Below are 19,895 nucleotides of genomic sequence, written 5' to 3'. Positions count from 1 at the left end.
AAATGAGAGCCAAGCACGTGAACATACTCATTTGTCAAATTTGAAGCAGACAAATGAAGCTCAAAGAGATATTGGTCCACTGCATTTATAATTTTGTTTCATCCACTCCAGCACAAAAGGTCACAGCTATAGACAACAAAAAGAGGGTAAAAGGTGAAAAAAGAAAGGTGAAAATGGTGGGACTCTTCTGAATGATTCTAGAAATAAGTACATATTATAAAGTTCTGTATTTCATAGGAAAAACAAAAGTGGCTTCACCTACACGTTACAACTAGAAAGGAGTAAGTAAAAACTCTGAAGCAAAACAAAAGCCTAATAGAACAATGATGGTGACTTGAAAACAATAAGTAAGCAAACCTTTGTTTTATATATATTTCAAAGAAAGCAGCATAGGTTGTAAAATGTTGTGAGGTGATGAGGTTCCAAGGAGTCACCGGCTGCCGGATTTAACAGCGAACTGCCTGCAAGAAATTTGTTACCGCCCTTGTTCTTGACCACCATTTCATAAACTGTTTTTCTAGAATTACTAGAAAGAATTTATTGTCCAAAAAGAGAAAATACAAGCAAGGAAAAAATCCATCATTCTGTTTGCTTAATTAATAATGATACCAGTTAATTTACCTTTTATTTCAATTAGACGAGTAACTAAAAAGAAAATTCATGATTCGAAACAAAATAATTACCCTCACTCCGAGTATTAATGTTATTGCTATTATGAGATTATATATTAACAAAACAGTCACAACAAAATATTGAAGGTATATGATAATAATTAGATGAACTTAATGTCAGTTTAAGGAAGAGAGTAAGAGACTATGGGGCATGAACATAATTCATCAAATCCAGTGAAATCATATCTCCAATTTTTTACTTTACTCTTCTCTGAAGTTTCAACAAGAAGTAATTGAAGAGAAAAGTAGAAGAAATGACCAAATATAAGGAATGCATATACAGAGGAAGAGATGAAATTTTGGATACTATTGTTGCTTTGCACATCTATATGAAGCTAATTATCTGATTTATTATGCCATTACCATTCTCATGAAACTCATCCAAATATGAAGATAATGAATCAAAATCAGCACAGAAAGAAAATATGGAATAGACAGAAGCTAAACAATCCAACAGTTAATCATGCTAAGCAACAATACCAAAATCAAATTAAACAGGTTTAAAAGCAGAACAATTGCTTATGTAGGAATCAAATAGCAGATTATTGAAAAATGGTAACTAAAATACCATGATTGTATTTGTATTACTCATTGGACAGTAGGCTACAATTTAATTTTGTTTTTTATATGGGGCATAATATTATGCAGATAATATATGTGCAACAAACATAACACAGCCCTTTAGTTTTTTTTGGTATAGTGTTGCTATTGCTATGTATAGGGCACATTAATCACTTTGGTGCAGGATCACAAAGTTGAAATTTCATGCAATTCTAACTTTGTAATACTGTGCTACATATATTACAGTTTTCCTGCTAATCAGGGCTAATTCCTATAACCTTCATCCATGCAAGAGCAGATACCTCCCTTGAAATGGTGAAACTGATCGGCATCCCTTACCGAAATCTCTCTGCGAACTTCCTTGGAGATGAATTTGACAGTGTTATGACAACTTTGGCACATATACAGATTCTTCGTCACCCAAATAGGCGTCCCGGGGGCTGAATTAACTAGTCCAAAGGCAATGGCCAGTCTCTCACTGTGTCCACAAAATATATCGGCCTTCGAAGCTTTGGTTATGTCTAATTGATTGCTCTCTGGCCCTTCAACACCAGCTTCCTTCATTTTCTTGTAAAACCGGTCCAAAGCTCCATTTAACTCCTTCATTTGGGGATGGTAGTTATCATCACTGAGAAAAGCATGCACTTTTCCCTTGACTTCCACCCAGCTGCATCCAGGATCTACTACTAGCCCATTTTCTCTCATCATTTTTCTTACTCTTGCAACATTCTCCCATTTTTCGCTGTCAGCATACATATTAGATAGAAGAATGTAATATCCAACACTTCTACTGTCATCTCGGAAGATATTCGCAGCAGCGAGTTCCCCAAGCTTGACATCATGATGGATCCTGCAAGCATTTAATAAAGCTCCCCAAACTGCAGGATCTGGTTTTATTGGCATTTTTTGTATGAATCCATAAGCATCCTCCAACAAACCTGCACGGCCCAGTAAATCAACCATGCATGCATAGTGTTTCAGATTAGGGGTAATATAATATTTATACTTCATGCTGTCAAAAATTTCCAAGCCTTCTGTCACCAAACCAGATCTGCTGCAAGCACATAGTATGGAGATAAATGTGATTTCATCCGGCTTGATGTTTGACTCTACCATTCGATGGAACAGTTCGAGAGCAAGTGATCCTTTCCCACGCTCAGCATATCCTGTAAGGAAAATGTTCCATGCTGCAACATCCTGATCACCTGAGAAGAATTGTTTCCAAGCATATTCCATTCTTCCACACCTTACATACATGTCCAAAATCGCATTCGGCAGAAAACCATCAGTGCTAACTCCAGTTCTAAATGCATGGGCATGGATCTCTTTCCCACACATTAAAGCTCCTATTCTAGCACATGTTGATAGGACAGAAATTAATGTTACAGAGTTCGGCTTTAGTCTAAGCATCATCTCCTTGAAAAAACATAAAGCTTCAAAACACCGGTTGTTTATCCGTAGACCAAGGATGATAGATGTCCAAGATATAATATTCTTGTTGTGAGTAGAGTGGAAAACTTCTAGAGCTTTGTCAATGCATTTACACTTAGCATACATGTCAATGAGTGTGTTTGCAACTATAATGTAAGAGATGAGCCCTGTCTTCTTGGCCACCTCATGAAGGTATATTCCTGAATCTAAACGGCTTAAACAAGTACAAGCGCATAGTGCACTTGCTATGGTGATTTCATCTGGCATGATGCCTTCCGATTCCATCATTTTATATGTTTCAAGTGCTTTATGGGGAAGAAAACTATTCTCATACCCTGATATCATTGCAGTCCACGTCACGACATCTCTGTGTTCTGTTCTTGAGAAAACCTTTTCAGCTTCCATAATAAGCCCAACAGATGAGTACATCTGAATTAACGAGTTATAAACTGAAGGGTCTCTCCAAAACTCTGTCCTCATGACATAACCATGGATCTCCCTCCCCAACCTCTCATCACCAAGAATCTCGCACGCAGTAATCACACTGGTCATGGTCATCAAATCCGGATCAACAGGAAGTGCAAGCATCATACAGAACAATCTCAGTCCTTCCAAACACTCTCCATTCTCGAAATATCCAGCAATCATCGCATTCCACGAAATCCTGTCCCTATTGGGCATTTTATCAAACACCAACCGGGCAGTCTTGATATCCCCACATTTCACATACATTGTTATCAATGCATTAACCACATCCACATCTGATTCAAAGCCAAATCTCATAACATGTCCATGAACCTCTTTTCCCCTCACCAAATCAGGGATGCCGCCGCAAGTCCTCAAAACACAAGGGAAAGTGTAAATATCAGGCCTCATACCACCCCACAACATCCTATGGTAAAGATCAAGTGCTTCATCAAAGAATCCAGCTTTGGCATATCCTCCAACAAGAACATTCCAAGAGAACACATTTCTCTCATCCATTTTCCCAAACACATGCCATGCATCAACTAAGTTCCCAAACCTCACAAACATACTCAATAGTGCATTACCAAGCTTAAGGCTCAAAAGGGTCATCATCAATGAAGAATTTGAAACATGAGCATAAACCTTTGACCCTTCTTTCCTTGCACGCTTAGACTCACATAACCGCAACAAAGCAACATAGGCTTCTTCATCAATGGGAACTTGAAGGTCTACGTAGCTCATAGCATTTTCCAAGTTCCCAACAAGGCAAAGCTGGCAAATTTCGTAGCTTGGGTTGTTGTTGTTGTTAATGGTGCTTCTTGTGGTGGTGGTAATGGAGTTTGAGTTTGAGACCAAGATTGGTTTTTTAGCTCTTTTGAACTTACGGGTATGGAAATTGTGATGGGAAAAAGTGAAAGTTTTGAGCTTTGTGGAATTTGAAGTGGGAAGAGTTGGAGGGTCCCTTTGAGGATGGAATTTTGAGGAGTTGGGAAACGATGCCATTGTTGGAGTTTAAGAGAAAGAGATAACATGTGAAGATGATAAGAGGGGTTTATGGTGTGAGGTTTAACGGTCAAAGGACAAAGATTCAAGTGAACTGAAGATTCAACCAGAATCAGCATGTAGTTCTGGTTAACCTTATCCATAACCATAAAACAGAAATGTCTTAAAAAAAGTTCAAAACTTATTATATAGAAAAATGTTTAGTGAAAGTCTAAATCTGTCACAATAAAAAAATAAATAAATAAGGAAGTAACATGGTATAAATGATTAAATGAAAAATCTTATAAGAATGAACATGATTGACTTTAGAATATTTTAGAAGACTAATTTAATTGAATGAAAATTTGAAAGACTAGTTTAGTGGCTAATTTTTTTTATATGAAATAAGATTGTGTGTAATTCATCATTATAGATAATTGGTGTGTTTTTTTTTAATATGAATTAAATTTTAAGTAACAAATCTGACCATCAAATTTGGAGAAATATAAAAATTTGAGGGTCAAATTTCATAGTGTTATAAATCTGAGGGTTAGATTTGTGATTTGTGGCATCAAAAAAAAAAAATTAAAATTCACAAAACTGTCCCTCAAATTTATGACAATCCACACAACAAAAAAAAACACACCAACTCTCCACATTATTTAAAAATACCACCACAATCTCAATAATAAAAATAAAAAGTGCAGTTAAATCATCTATCATAACTGCACAATTGTTTAAACTATTATTAATAGCCAAATGAAAATTTGAAAATATCAAAATAGTATTACTTATTTTTATTACAGTAAATTTTATTTACACCTAATTTTGAGTGATATTCTACACAATATCTATTAATCTGTCATAAATACCTATTAATATTATATTTGGAAAAGTTACTCTCACGTTTTATAAAATTAAAGTTATTAAGTGTTGTATAATTTAAATTTTAGAAAATATTAATATATGCATTCACAAATTAAAAATATATAACGACACCAAAAAAAAAATTAGAAGTACGTAATTTTATCTAATTTTCAGAAGCTAGTATAGCTTCACTTTGTCAAATTATCTTTTTGCTAAGACAATTTTTTTCAATATGCATTGTCCTTTTTTTCCCCTCAAACTATCCTCCAAATCCATTTTAACAACAAAGTTAACATTAGGAGGATGTTCTCTTCATTCTAAAATAAACAGAATAACAAATATAACATATATAACTAGAAAAGCTAACATTACAAAATCATGTAACAATACAAAAACCTCAAAATTCAACCCTTAAAAGTTTAACCATGCATTTGTACATCTATGAAACATTGGAAGAAAAAAATTACCATGATATATACACAAGCATTTGAACACTTTGAAGAAATTTCAGAAATAAATACATACCATACATACACTACTATTATTACAAAAGTTCTATATTTCATAAGTAAAATCAAAGTGGTTAACCAAATTGGTAAACCTTGATGATAGTAATTAGTGAGGAGTAAAACAAACTCATCTTTTATCTGTGGGAAACAAAAAACTAATGTGATCCTGATGAGTAAACTTCAAACTCATTATTCTATAAGCTTAGTCATAACCCTACAACAATGTCATTACTTTTCTTCTTTTTTTTAACCTATCACTGCACTCAACAGTTAAAATTATTCTCCCTGTCAGGAAATTTCATAGAAAGAAGCATTTCCTTCTTTTTCTTTTTCTTTTTTCTTCTAATTATTGCGAGGATACGAGGATTCTGATGAGGATTCGGATGGACTACTTGATGAGTCATCAGATGCCGGATTTAACGGTGAGCTGCTCGAAAGAGAACCGTTTCCATCCTTGTCCTCGGACACTACCGGTATCTTAACAGCAGATGCTCTTTCCATCTCTTTCTCGAGTTCTTCTTCCCGGCGCAATGCGGTAAACTGAGTGTCCAAGGACTTGGCTGCGCCTAACCACGCAAGAACAATTGCCAGAAGCACCCCTCCAAGGTATGGAGTCGAATTGGCTAGTGATCCAAAAGTTAAGATCATGAATTGCTGAATAAGAGCACCTCCGGATTTTCCCAATGGGTTGCACACAACATCAATTGCTGCTTTCCCTTTAACCTACATCAAGGAATTCGAAACCAATGAATATTTCTTTTTTATATAACTTTCTAAACATAATGAATGAAAATGTGTAGTTGTGCAGATGTTCTAGAGTAGCATTGCTTGTGCTCTAGGAGCATGCAAATATTTCTTCTAGAACATGTTGAAATAATAGACTTAGTGTAGACACAACTTTGCACAATGACACAATCATATTCAAAAGTTTTGGATCGATTTTGGTATTAGATATGATGGATTAGCAAGAAAGAATCCGAACCTTGGTATCTTCATCCAAGGGTATGTAGGCCATTTCTTTGCAGGGATCAAATAAGCTGTATTTAGCACTCTTGCTGAATATGTTCTGCATGGCACCAACATACACAGCTGCTAATAGTGGCGTCATTCCAAACTTTGCGAGAGCAGGGCCAAGAGGGTCTCCGAACAATATAAGAGAAAAGAAGCCAACTCCGGTCAATAGAAGGACCGTCGGTGTGATCTTGGCAGCAACTCCCCATCCATATTTCTCAAATATAAATTGGCTTAGAAGCATCATTGTGAATGTGGCAATACCAGTTGCGGTCGAGAAGTCGCCCATAAAAGAAGAGTATTCATTAGGGCTAGGAAACTGCAAATTTGTAGAGGTTTGTGAAGAAGAGAACAATAAAAGCGCGGTGAAATAGCTAGTTATCCAACCAAAACTATGACAAAAGTAATTGAACATTTACCTGAGCTTTGAGCTTAGATTTCCATGTCACCTCAACAAGATTAATGCTAATTCCATATGCAACCACTAAAGTGGCAAGATCCCTGATGTAATTTGAGGACACCAAGAATTTCAAGCTCTCCATTGTTCCCATTTTCGGCTTCTCCTATAAAATTGAATGGTAAGGTAAGATGTAAGCTAACTTATTCAAAAATGTTTTTTTCTTTTTTAAATAAAAAAAATGTTAGTACCATTTAGATCATTAGTAGTAAACAAAAAAAACATCACAACAACAAAGTCTTTTTCCAATAAGTGGACTCAGCTACATGAATCAAATGATGCCGCCTCAAAGAATGTTTAATATTTGAATAAACTTGAAATAAACATGGCTTTGTCTGCATCCGGTACAAAGACTAGTGGCACAACAATAATGGCATTCAAGTTACCTTCTTCTTCTTGCTACGTGTAGGAAGAGGAACGAAATTATTCACCCACCAGTACAGAAAACAGATCACAAGTCCCATAAGCACGACTATGCTCATCATTGCTTTTAGTGAGATGGCCCAACCATCGACTCCGGGACCTAAATTCTTCCTCAAATTAGAAAAGTATTTCACTGTCCGGCCAGAGAACACGAGGGCAACATTGGCCCCAAGTCCAAACAATGGGTAGAACCGTTTTGCTTCATCAACTGTAGTTATCTGTGGGGAAAACAGGGGGTATTATATGACAGTTTTTCCTATCAATACATTTCTACAATATTGACTGAATAATTCAGTTGAGAATCCGATAACATAAAAGATGATGCAAAATTTGACACACAATACTGCAATTAAACAAGCACCTAGCAACCACCATTAGTGCTTGCTAACTCGGAAAAATTTTAAACAAGGGTTAATAACTTATTATATTGAATATGACTTGGGAATCCCATTGACCAAAAAGAAAAGAGAATGCATGAATAAAGTGATGCCAGTAAAATACACTACCGAAAAAAATTTGATCATGCCCATAGATGTAACACAAAAAGACATAGACTTCAAATTATATCATGGAGTTCAATTCCATCATTCTATTTACTATTTAGTAAACCACCAGCATCATCAGCTGAGATTAATCCAACTATTTAGTATAAGTGATGACAGAAATATGATAATTACATCATTTTAGAGGAACAAATGGAATTGGTATACTCTACCTGTTTAGGAATCTACATCAAGTAAGGCCAGTATTTCTATATACCATTTCTATCAAATTAAAGGTCCTCACAAACTGATTAAACCTAAAATTTACACATGCAAGCAGCTCATCAAAATTGGAGCAGCAATAATTAACACAAACATGCAAATTGAAGAAATATTAATGAAAAGAAGCATTAAGATGACAAACAAGGAATAATGAGAAGTAAAACAATCCAATGGCTAATCATTCTGAGTAACCATATCTAAATCCCTTCCAACCATGTTCAAGCACCATATGGAATATGCGTATCTAGGAACCAAATGGCTTTAATTAAGATGCCATGTTTGAAGATACCATAGTTAAAAATATAACCTAAAACTAACACATAACATCAACAGAATGAAATCAAAATCAAACATATAGAAGGTTCTCTTCATGAACCAAAATTAATTACCTGATTAGCAAACCCCCAAAACAACACTGAAATGACCACACTCCCCCACAATTCAGCCATGACATAGAACAAACAGAAGCTCCAAATCCTCATGATTGCAAGAGGACCAAGGAACCTTGGTCCAAGGATGTTGAGAAGCTTGTCAGCAAGAGCCTCAGGGTGGATATAGTTGCTGAGAGGGTACAAAACAAACCCAAAAGCACCAAAGAAAGCAATGAATGGAACAATCACAGTGTAGAAAAGTGCTTGTTTTGACAAAACATTGGCCAATTTTGTGTACAACAACATGAACCCAATAGCCATGGGAAGATTCACCCATGTCTTCAAGAATGGTATGATCTCAGCACTGCTCCCTCTTGCAGTAACAACAAGAACATCCTTTGTGTCCCTAAGGATTGTGTAATTGAACAAGATGCAAAAGAACATCAACCCCAATGGAACAATTTTCTTGAGTGTGGCTAACTCAATTCCCACAAACTTTTGTTTTTCAGCTTCTCCACCAGACCCATCAGCAGCAGCAGCCGCCTCAGCTTTGCAAAGGAACAAAGTTTTTTCATTTTTGGAAAACCCATGATAAATGTTAGATTTTGAGGGAAACCCATTAATCGGTTTGGGGAATAATAATCCATTGTTAATTGTTAGAGAAGACCCATCAAGGGTTTTTGGTTTTGGTGTGAAAAATCTGTGCTTTAAGCCTTGTGATGAGTGGAGAAACCTGTTTCTGGGATTAGTTGGGAGAGAGAGAAGCCCCCTTGATTGAAGAACAGCTTCCATTGTGTCTCTCTCTCTCTGAATCACACAACCAACAAACAAAATCGATTACCTCAAGAGAAGAACATTGAGAGAGAGAGAGAGAGAATCTTATTCTTCTGAAAAAGGGAAAGAACAGAGACAAATATCTGTTTGATGATGGTCTCTGAATATGATCTGAGAGAAGAAAACAAAAGCCTAATAGACAAAAAGAGAGAACAACACACCAGTAGGATCAATGATTTCAATAATCGTAGAACTGAACCAGTGATCTCAGTTTTTGGGATTATTAGTCAATGGTTTAAAGAGTAAAATGACCATTAGATCTTTAAAGATGTTGAACTTAGATTAATTTGTTTTTGAAGAAAAAAAAATCGGTTCTTTAAAATAGTAAATTATGGATATGTATATTTTTTTTTTAATAAATAGTGTAAAACGAAACTAAATTATCTATATATTTTGTTATTTACGATAGTACATGTTTCGTTATTATTATTTGAGTAAAAAAATAACATAGTTTTTGGACATTAAAATATTTATTATTTTTTGAGTTTTCATATAATTTTTATGAACTATTTTTTATTTATCACAAATCTTATTAAAATAAGTGAAGTTTCATTTTAAAAGTTGTTATTTATCTTACTATCTTTTATAAATAGACATGTTTAAATAATTAACAGTATATTGATAAATTTTAATTAATGAATTAATAAAAAAATATCATGTATTCACTATTTAATATTGTGGATGACTAAATTGATACTTTTTTTTCTTTAAAAACTAATTTATCTAAAATCGAAATCTTCAAGAATCTAAATATTATTTTACTTTTATTTAAATTAATTCACAGTATGTGATTTTAATATGTCTTTTTATCCCATAATTTTTTTCAAAAATATTTAAGTAGATAAAAAATTAATTATTCATAATTATGTGATAGCATATACTATATTGTAAATATTTGGTAACTAAAATAAATTAATTAAAAATAATTTAAATTTATTTTATTTAATATTTATTAATTATTATAATAATTAATAAATAATAAATAAAATAAATTTTAACTGATTTTTTATTTTTTTAATATTATCGATATTATATAATTAAAAATTTATATAATTTTTTTTAAAAAAATGTACTTATATAAACATTTTAGTATTTTACTACATTAAGCCGATTTAAATTAGTCGTTGATTATCTTATTCGTATTATATATTTGGATTCAAATATGTTTTATATATGCTGCCATTAGTCAATTATAAATACTTAAATAAAAGTCAAATTTACAATGAATTAATCTTTGATTGTCAAATAGAGAGATAGCATGAGAAATAAAATAAACAAATAAATAAATGTATTACATTAACAATATAATTATGTTGTTGCTTCCTTAGTCCTATGCTTTTGATTATATCGGTTTGCATGTGATTTTTCGAACTCCTTCCCTAGCCTGTCTTCACGTGTGCATTTATTTCAATGTTAAAAATTATATTCTAAATAATTTATTTTTTAACAATATTATATTTGATTATAATAAATATTTGTTTTTTAATATTATAAATATAATTTATAAAATACTCTTAATATCAATAAAAAATATTTAAATATAATTTACATTCACATACACCACATCATATTCATGGTTTTAAATTAGTTTTATTTTAAAAGTTGCATATCTCTAGTCAATGATTAAATGATGATCGGTCTTTTTCAATACAATTAAATATGAGGTTAACAAAAAATCATAACAATAATAAAAGTTCGTGTCAATGACTTATCAAAATTATTTCTCTAAAATAATTAATACTTGAATAGTAAGACAATTTTCATCATTATAATACGAATTGAAAAATTATTAGAAGTTCTAACTCATTTTTCTTTTAAAAAATAATATATGTATTTAAATTTTTTACTCTTTTAATTAAGTATTAAAAGAATAATAAGTTGGATGAATTATTTTAAAAAAAATTATGTATAACGATAAGAAGTAGGTTTATTTTCTCGTCTTGTTGTGGCATAAAAGAGTGCTATAAATGGGAGTGAAAATGATGGGCGAGATTGAGAGGAAAAGCGCAATGGAAAATGGTCAAGCAAATGATGTATACACCTACATTATTTTCATTAAACAAAATTTATATTTGAAACATTATGGGCTGATAATTAAAAATAAAAATTACTTTAATATATTTCCCCTCAAAGTCTTAACGACTTTTGGACATGGTAGACTGCATCAACAGAGATGCTTAACCCATTGAAAAATACTGACCGTAATCTTCAATTGCTTGCTCTTGCCATCATTTGCTGGAACAGTTGGAAAGCTCGCAACCAGTTGATTTTTGAAGGTTCTACTTCAATGCCGCCTGCCATTCTAGCAAGCTCTGTCAAGTTGCTCCGTGAAATTCAAATAATTCGCAGTTTAGGTCATCATCTCCATGAGACAAGCTCTTAGTTGCATTCAATTTGATTTATCATTCTTTCTTCTTTAAGATTTTTCTTCGTTTTTCGACCACGCAATGTTGGATGAATACCTTCAATGTAGTATTTTTGAGAAATCTTTACCTTTCATTATGTTGTCCTACTTTTGGACATCTTTATATTTTATTTTTTAATAATTAATTAAATATAACCTACTATCTTTAGAAAAAAAAATATAGAATTACGATATTGTAAGACACTTTTTGCTATAATATATAGAGGTGATAATAGTAATTTTAGTCGTAGGTATTTTACCTCATCTAATCTAGATATAAATAGCAAAACACAATTTTAATATCTCATCAAATTATTGAATACAATATTTTTTCATAATTCGCGAATATGAAAAACAAATATGATTAGAGTTGACATATTATAAATTCGCTAATAAAATTAAATTAAATTTTAATAAAAAATTAACGTATAAAATTAAAATTTAATTTAAACCGTACTCTATACCATCTATTGTCACTTTTAACAATAAAGAATTGTCCTTAACTTAAAATATTTTGTTCCTTTGTTAACAACAATTCCACTGTTTTTTTCATGTTAATTTAATTTTTCTTTTTCACTATATCGTTTACTTTTATATTATTTCATTAAGTAGGAGTTATTAGTGTAAAGAAAATTTTAATATATCTAATTATATATCCGTATATTAGTACAATTAACTATTTTTTATAATTATTATGTGAATAATAATCATCTAAAAAATAAATATAATTAAATGACGACATAAATTTTATCAAAATACTTAATAAGTATATTAAACCAACAAAAATTTATTATAATGAAAAATATTGGAAACCAAAAATAATAATTTTTCACGAAAACCTAACATTTGAATTCAGTAGTAATTCATAATAAATGTCAAAATGTTTTTAAAACACTTATATAGGGACGAATGGACGATATTGCTTTGAAGATATTTTGTGGATTCTCACCATGCAACATGCCCTTTTTTCTTCGTCTCTCTTTTATTATTATTTATTTATTTATTTATCTTTTTTTTTTTTTGTGGTTAGCAATAATATGTTAATTTAGAAAGTTACGTGTGCCGTGTGCGATTTAGAAAACCATGGAACGTGAATTATAAGTGTACATTATTATGCAATCAATAAAACTAGATTTAGACCAGTTTGAGTAAACAACTTAATTAAGTTACTCTTGAATAAATAATTTAAACAATAAATGCTTATATTAAAAGTAACTTATAAATAAGTTATTTTGTGTTTGGTTTTTTAGTTTTAAAAGTGCTTATTTTAAGAGAAAAATGATAAAAGGCTTTTTATTATGAGATAAGTCATTTTTTTAACTTCTCCTTAAGCACTAAAATAGTTTTTTAAAAAGTTAGAATTTTGTTTTGAAAATTGTATCCGACATTAATACTACACATTTTCATAAGTTAAAAGTTAAAAAAAAGTCATTTATGAACCTAGCCAAACGTGCCCTTAATCTTATAAAAAATAATTTCCTGATTTTTTTTGTTATTTTTAATTTTAGCATGAATTTGATCTTTTTTTTTTTTACTTTTCTTGTTATGATCGTGTCATTTTTAATCTTGGATAGACTTAATTTAATAATTTTTATTTCTGTTATATTTGTCAAATATTGAGAAACTAGATATTGCCTTGTTAATGAAAAAAAAATTATTAGTAGAGTTGGGTGAAAATTAACTTGCAAATAATATCTGGTTGGAGAAATTTAACATCCATGAATAAGGTTCCTCTCAATGTTCTTTTTTACTGATGTTATAAATTGTGATATTTATCATATGTCACTTTTTTCTCACATTTTTTTCTTAGTTAGAATTAAAAATATAAGATAAAAAATTCACAATTTACAACATTAATTAAAAGAAAAAATTGCAAAGACCCATTCACTATCATATCCAACTTATAGCCACCTCTATTGGTAGAGAATTAATTGAATTATTGATAACAGTATCTGATCAACTTTTTTAAGTTTTCACATGAAAAATAAAAAATAGATTACAGTTTACAACTTACAAATTTTTGTTTTATGTTTTACTGGAAGCAAGTCAAAGATTAATTTATTATGGGTTTGAATTCTATTTAAATATTTTTTTTTGATAATCAACGAATTGCTGTATGCATAAGATAAGATTTGAATCTTCAATACTTGTTTAAGCAACTCCATATTTATTTAAGCACAAGTGAATTGACTATTTGATCAACACAAATTGATTGTTATTTTATATGAGTCTTTTCCCCTTTTTTTTTGGTTGAGATGATGTGTTAATATGCCGGCCCACTGTCTAAATGATGGCCCACTGGGAATTTTATGCATAGAAGCAAAAAAGATGATATATTCCTTCTGTATGGCCCAACACTAATGCATAATAATAGAAGCATAATCTATGACCCCCCCCCCCCCCCCAATTATAAATGGAAGCTTTTATGTCCACGTTTTCTCACATTCTTTGCAAATTGACACATCCTTTTCTTTTTTTTCTTTTTAAAAAAAAAAATAATAAGAAAGTTTGTGAAAAACTGTTTCTCTCCTTAAGTCCAAATTACGAGTGACAAAACGTTTGAGGTTATTCACTTAGGTCCAATTTAAATAATATTTTTTTTAGAAGAAAAATTTAAAATATAAAATTTTTTATTAATAACAACTTATAAATAAGTTATTTTGTGTTTAAATTTAATTATAAAAATATTTATTTTAAAGTTGTAGTATTTTAGATAAATAACTCAAAAAATATAATTTTTTTTACACAAAAAATAGATATTAAAATAACAATAATAACAAATACTTTTCAATATTAAATATTGATTTTACATAACTTAATCACTAAGATTACAATCCATTAGTCAATTAATTTTTTATTTATTCTCTTATTAGTTTCATTTTTCTAGCACTTCTCACTGAATATCATTAGAAACTGATTCTTCTACTTCACCTCACCAAAAGGTAAGTAATTTGGTGAGAATAGTAAAAAGGAGTTGGTAAAAGCTTGCTCTCTACTTTTCTCCTTTTTCTATTTTCGTTACTTTCTTACCCTTTCTTTCTTCTTCTATTTTTATTGAAAAATTCAAATACCCTTCTTCGGATTTTGAGTCTCTGCAAGAGGAATCAATCCATTCAAATGATGAATATGTTTATCAGCTGAAGAATCTGCACAAGTCAGCTACAACAACATCTCCTGCTTCTTTAACATTCTCTTCTGCCTCCATCAAACTCCATCCCAACCAACTCCAATTCACTTCTCTAACTTTGGTAGCGCTAAACAAAAGAGAAAGGAACCCATCTGGACAGTGCGATCGGAGAGAGGAGTCGAACCATCTTGGACGGGACGCGATTGCAGTGAGGAATCGAACTCACCTTGGTGCGGCGCGAAGGTAGAGGAATTGAACCCATCTTGGCTTGCTTATGATACCGCCAATTTCGTACGTTATTCAATTTTGATTTGATTTCTTACTTCTATGATCCTTGATTTTCTTCAAAATTTTGTTATTTTATTTATTTTTTTCATTGTGCCCCTCCAACTATGGCAAATGTTAACTTCAGTGATTAGATTTTCCAATGATTAATATTTGTTAAAAGTGTTGGTGATACTTGAGAGGGGTTTCAATAACTGGGTCAGAATCAAGAGTTTCAACTTATTGTTAAAAGGTATGATATTTTTGCTAATTCGTGATTTTCGGTGTGTTTTTTGTGGAAAAAATGTGTTGCTTGCATAATTTTACTGGCTGAAAAAGGGAGCATAATACAAAAAGTACAATTACAATTTACAAGACAAAGTGATTTAGATTGCCTGAGTTTGATGGAATTTAATCTCTTTTTTAGTTAGTTTTGGTTAGATACTGAGCTAAGAATTAACATATGTGGTACTCTTTTTCCTTTTATGTTTTTATGTTTCTTCTTCACTATATCATTGTTTCTGTGGTGAAAACTTTTAATCTTCATAATGTGCACTTTCAAAGAACTTTTGTGCTCTTAGGTTCACTTGACTAGATTAGTTGTATGTCCTAAATCAATAAAATTCATTAAGGGTGAATTTTAAGAAAGTAGTGGTAAATTTTGTTATAGTTGGAGTGTGGACATTGATGCTAGTCCATGAAAATGATATAAAATATCTTTGCAGTTTTAGAGGGCTGTAAAATAGAAATTTATTTATTGCAACAATCTCTTTTATGTTTTTTTTTTTTGAGTTAGTTCAGATTTGTGGCATTTTTATATATTTTTTCATTCTTTTTGGACAAGAAGAATGGAAGTCATGGCAAAATTTATAGCTACTAAGAGTTTTTGTTAAACCATTGTAATTTGTAAGTAGAAGAAGATAACATTTGAATTTTTATAGTTTTTGTGATTGTGCTTTATATTTGGGCATTGTTTGTTATTGAAAATGAATATGCTTTATCAAGAACTTAAAATATTACAAGAAAAAAATAGAGTAAATTACCAATTATGCCCCCGATTTTGTAAAACGCTGACAATAATAACGCTAATATTTGTTAACGACAATTATACTCTCGAAAATTTTAAAAACGCAACAAATCTGTCGAACCGTGAAAAGAGTCTTTCTCCGTTAAACGGAGCTTGGTGATGTGGCAGACGAAATTCCAACGTGGCATCTATTTAGGGTTTCAGTCCCGTTTCTCCTTTATATGGAGATGAGAGAGAACGTTTTTCCCAATTCACCAGAAAGCAATTTACCAGAAGCAGAAGCATGTCCAATAACAATCGAAGGACACAGTCAATCGAAAATAGTAGCTCTGAAGGGCTCGAAGAACACGGGAGCAAGCCCTATGACGGGACATGCTTCTGCCGTCTTCAGGTGGTGGCGTTGAAGTCGAAGACGAGAAGAAACCCAGGGAGATGGTTTTTCATGTGTCCTCTGTGGAAGGTATGTATGAATTTTCTGGTAAATCTGTCCCCCTTCCCTATTGAGAATTGAGCTTGATGAATGGCTTTTGTGTTGGGCAGACGAAGAACACTGGGTGCCGTTATTTTCAGTGGATGGACAAAACCAACGAGGAATCTGTTGGGCTGGAGGAATTATCCAAGAATGGAACACTAGTATGCAATGAATGTGGAGTCTTGAAAGGGAGATTTACCAGTGTTGAGACTGAGACCATACACAGAGATGGAAAGATGATGATGGAGCACATGAAGAGAGTTGAATTGTTTCTATGCATCATTCTGTGTAAAATTGTACTGAGTTTGATTATGAGTGTGATTTGTTTGGTTAGATAGGAGAAGGGATGCATGCAGGATAGTTTTTATTAATGGATGTTATGTGTTATTGTTTTGTGGAAGTTATGTTGACATTGTTGTAGCTATTTTTCTTGCTTATTAATAAAGTGGATCTATGTCTTACACTCAATTGTAGCTATTTTTTGTCACCATTGTTCTGTGGGGCAGGTTGCACTCTACCAGATGGTTGGGGCCTTCCATGTTTCTTCCTGCGTTTTTTTCCCCAGCCATCAGCTTCTTCAGGATGAGATTGCCCCTCTCTGCCTTCAACATGTGTCTCATGGTTGTCTCCTAAATTGGATTCCTCATTTTCAACTGTTGCAGCTTGAGTTTGAATGGGTACGTTATCAATAGATACGTCATCTTTCTCCGATTGATCATTCCCCCCTTTAGTCAACATTGATTCACCCTCCTTTTGCTGTTGCTCCTCATACTATGGGGGATCATCTTGATGATTTTCCTGATTTTTTGAAGAAGCTCCATCTACTTCTATATCATCTGGTCTTCCATATTTCTCATGCTGTGGGAGATCCTCGTCATGATTTTGCTGATTTTCTGAAGGAGGTCCCTCAACTTCATCAACTAACTCTGGATCGGCATCAACAGGATGCTCAAAATACAAGTGGACCCTGTTTTCATTCTTCAGTGCAACATCACACAACTTAACCACATCGGCATCCCTTCTCAGCACCCGTAACCCGTTAGCTAAATCCATCCCTGGCTCCAACCAATACACTTCATTATACCTAGTATAACCTAAATCCAGAAACAAACCCTCAACAAGGAACAGATTACATGTATCAACATGCACCCTGTCGATCATACTCACTAAACCACCGTTATACCTCACCACACCATCCGCATCCTTCTCTAGCCAACCCCGATGGTGATATATAAACGTGATATGAGTTTCCATCTAACAAAAATCATCAAATAAGTCACAATCAGATAAATCAACACATCAAGACACCCATCATCGAACTGCCATTTCAAAAAAAAATTTCACTTCATCACCAACAATATGCAAACCCTAACGAACTGATAATAAGAAGAACGGAAACATATGATGCTTACCAAAACCTTCGTTGTTCAATGGAGATTTCTTCACTGAGTATCAATGCCAAACGTGAGATTGCATGTGATGTTAACAATTCCAAGAGGCGAATGCAGAGACATACAAGACGAAAAGAAACAGAGACCAACACTAAGAAACTCTTCAGTTTCTCGCGTCCTAAATGGTCATAGTTAAATGGAGTGTTTCATTTAAGGTTAGCCTGGTCATTTACTTCGAATTGGGCAATTAGGGTTTCATGAATTAGGGATAAAAGAGAAACGGGACTGAAGCCCTTAACAGATGCCACATTGGAATTCCGTCTGCTACATCACCAAACTCCATTTAGGAGAAGGGCTCTCTTCACGGTTGGGCAGATTTGTTGCGTTTTTAAAATTTTCGAGGGTATAATTGTCGTTAACAAATATTAGAGTTATTATTGTCAGCGTTTTACAAAATCGGGGGAATAATTGGTAATTTACTCAAAAAATATGTATATATATCAGTATGATTTAAAAAATTCTGTGCTGTTTGATTTACAAAATCATCCCCATTTGGTGGGACAATTCTAAAGTAGGTGAGTGTAAATGTATTTTACTCAGGCATTTTTTTATGCAATATGGCTTTGGAAGATGACTTTGGCAGGTCAGCAGCTAAGTATATTTATAGATTAGTGGGAAACAATGTCATCTTCTAATGGATCAACCTTTTTTGCCTCACCCAATTATTGATGTTACTTTAATTTTGTAAGATTTTCATCACCATCTTATGCTTAACTTGTGTTGGATATTGTGCATCATTGTTATTCTGCCTAAAGATGACATAGTTAGTTATTTCTTATAGATGCGACATTGATTCTAATAGAAGTTAAACTTAAAAATTGTTAACTTGATGTCATTAGTTAGGTACATTGTTTGCTGAATTTTATTGTTGTTTACGTCATTGATGTGAGAAAATATCAAGAAGTTTTAGTCAAGGAGAGTAAGTGAGTCAATGAGTGTATATGAGTCAACGAAGTAGGTGATGCACTTATTTTATGTGTGGCTTACTTCACATTCTCTTTCACTTTCTTTTTCACTCTTCTCTATACCAAAAAATAGTTATCAATAGTTACTAAGTTATTGGCAACCTTAATAAACAAGTATAAGAAAATGAAGTTAGATTTAGACAAGATACATAAAAATCAATTATCAATAGATAGATGTAAAATTAGTAATTTCTTACTTCTATACATTCAAAACCATAAATTCATGTCAAAACTCAAAATACCATGTTTTAAATAGTGACCAAGTCGATAACTATGACATGAACTAAAAAGAAAAAAGGAAAAAAGACTACACTTTATGTAAAACGTGTAATGCAAATTTTGTTCTTTTATGCTTATGTTGTTGGTGATGTCGTCATCTCTTGCTTCATTTCATTTATTGTGAGAATCATTTTATATAGCAAAAGAATATACACTCTACATTTTTCACTTATACCTTCCTATTATAGTTCTATGCTCATGTTTGTTTATAAACTTTTTCACTTTTACACACTTTGATATTTCTATCCCTGTTTGATGAATATTTAAATTTGCATGATAGCAGTAATAAATCTGCTCTTATTTGCATGGTTCTATACTCAAATTAATGATTATAGTGATTCAGATTAGTTGTTCATATGGCTTATTTTATAGAGTTCATTCTTATTTTCATAATCGATTTAGAATATAGAGCCTTATGTCCTTAATATATTGAAATTTATCTTTGTTAATCTAATAGTGATAAATATCATTGCTATTATAATATAGTTTTAAATTTTAACATTGAGATTACATAATTAAAAAAAGGTGACAGTAAAAGATATCATAGTGAAATTGGTG

At 32.0% G+C, this 19,895-nt stretch overlaps 2 protein-coding genes and 1 pseudogene across 2 annotated transcripts; all 3 read right to left on the bottom strand.

The window, feature by feature from the left end:
• Positions 1–1,212: 1,212 nt before the first annotated feature.
• Positions 1,213–4,270, bottom strand: ECB2 (Tetratricopeptide repeat (TPR)-like superfamily protein). Its single transcript, XM_016321815.3, has one exon. The coding sequence runs from the start codon at positions 4,131–4,133 to the stop codon at positions 1,497–1,499; it is 2,637 nt and encodes an 878-aa protein (XP_016177301.1). The 5' UTR covers positions 4,134–4,270; the 3' UTR covers positions 1,213–1,496.
• Positions 4,271–5,474: 1,204 nt separating this feature from the next.
• On the bottom strand, positions 5,475–9,592 carry NTT1 (nucleotide transporter 1). The gene is made up of 5 exons (XM_016320243.3): positions 8,533–9,592; positions 7,343–7,597; positions 6,919–7,062; positions 6,471–6,818; positions 5,475–6,211 (listed from the first exon to the last, which is right to left on the bottom strand). Exons 1-5 carry the CDS (start codon positions 9,304–9,306, stop codon positions 5,831–5,833), a joined length of 1,902 nt encoding a protein of 633 aa, XP_016175729.1. The 5' UTR covers positions 9,307–9,592; the 3' UTR covers positions 5,475–5,830.
• Positions 9,593–17,116: 7,524 nt separating this feature from the next.
• Positions 17,117–17,827, bottom strand: LOC148543527 (uncharacterized; annotated as a pseudogene).
• Positions 17,828–19,895: the final 2,068 nt, after the last annotated feature.

Source organism: Arachis ipaensis, chromosome B9 (assembly GCF_059453495.1).
Source record: "Arachis ipaensis isolate K30076 ecotype BB chromosome B9, ASM5945349v1, whole genome shotgun sequence".
Taxonomy (NCBI): domain Eukaryota; kingdom Viridiplantae; phylum Streptophyta; class Magnoliopsida; order Fabales; family Fabaceae; genus Arachis; species Arachis ipaensis.
Note: the sequence above shows the minus strand (reverse complement) of the source record. Positions and strands in the feature narration are given on the sequence as shown.

Coding starts and splice junctions, on each gene's coding strand:
- ECB2 (XM_016321815.3), bottom strand. CDS start 4,133: ATGGCATCGTTTCCCAACTCCTCAAAATTCCATCCTCAAAGGGACCCT.
- NTT1 (XM_016320243.3), bottom strand. CDS start 9,306: ATGGAAGCTGTTCTTCAATCAAGGGGGCTTCTCTCTCTCCCAACTAAT. Junction 6,819..6,918: donor AATCTAAGCTCAAAGCTCAG/GTAAATGTTCAA, acceptor ACAAATTTGCAG/TTTCCTAGCCCTAATGAATA. Junction 6,212..6,470: donor CCTTGGATGAAGATACCAAG/GTTCGGATTCTT, acceptor TCCTTGATGTAG/GTTAAAGGGAAAGCAGCAAT.